The sequence below is a fragment of the Sinocyclocheilus grahami genome, unplaced genomic scaffold (genome assembly GCF_001515645.1).
Source record: "Sinocyclocheilus grahami isolate Dianchi unplaced genomic scaffold, SAMN03320097.WGS_v1.1 scaffold2327.1, whole genome shotgun sequence".
In the NCBI taxonomy this organism is placed as follows: Eukaryota; Metazoa; Chordata; class Actinopteri; order Cypriniformes; family Cyprinidae; genus Sinocyclocheilus; species Sinocyclocheilus grahami.
In genome coordinates, this window is record NW_015507506.1 from 1 (window position 1) to 776 (window position 776).

The 776-nt window shown below is 39.7% G+C and overlaps 1 protein-coding gene across 1 annotated transcript in view; it reads left to right on the forward strand.

Moving 5' to 3' along the window:
* Positions 1-20: 20 nt before the first annotated feature.
* LOC107574753 (CMRF35-like molecule 4) overlaps positions 21-776 on the forward strand; it is a gene marked incomplete at its 3' end in the record, with an annotated part of 4,008 nt that continues 3,252 nt past the window's right edge. The window contains exon 1 of the mRNA XM_016261196.1: positions 21-325. Within this exon, the coding sequence (XP_016116682.1) occupies positions 142-325 (184 nt within the window). The remainder of the gene's footprint in view (positions 326-776) is intronic.

Genomic DNA, 776 nt, shown 5'->3' on the forward strand with positions numbered 1-776 from the left:
TCAGTTGCTGCAGGTGCTCCAGTTACAGTCATAGGACACAGAGGAGAGAGATTTGACATCAGATGCCCATATGAATCTGGATATGAATCAAATCCAAAGTATTTGTGTAAAGGCGAGTGTATCTTTGGAAGCAGAAACATCATGGTTAAATCAGGATCTCCAGCTGAAGACCAGAGATTCTCTCTGACTGACAACACGACGGCCAGAGTTTTCACCGTCACCATCACTGATCTGAGACCTGAGGATGCAGGACAATACTGGTGTGGAGTGGAGAGGACTTTCAGTACTGATGTCTATTCAGAGATTTTGTTGCTGGTTAAACAGGGTAAGAGATTCATGTGACTTCTGCAAATTGACCTATTGTAGTATAGAAATGTACATAGAAAAAATCTCCATCTTGACCTCATGTCTGTCTAGCAGAAACATTTGGGATGTTAAAGAGATCTCTTCTTTTCTTTTCTTTTTCTTCCCTCTGGTTAGCTTCAATGTCATTGATCAACACCATTTCAATAAAACAATACATGCATTGCCATATTTGAAGTTGTTTTGTGTAGACAGTGTTTTATTGCACAATAATTTAACAGAGGAAAGCATTACCTATATTTACATGCATGCAAAAATGGGCTGTACAAGAAAAATATATTAATGCTAAAAAAAACCCAAAAAACTCTGGTACACTAGCAGGCCCGGCTCCACAATCAGATCACTGAGGGTGCTTCTTAAATTAGTGAGGGTGCTTTCTCTCTCTCTCTCTCTCTCTCTCTCTCTCTCTCTCT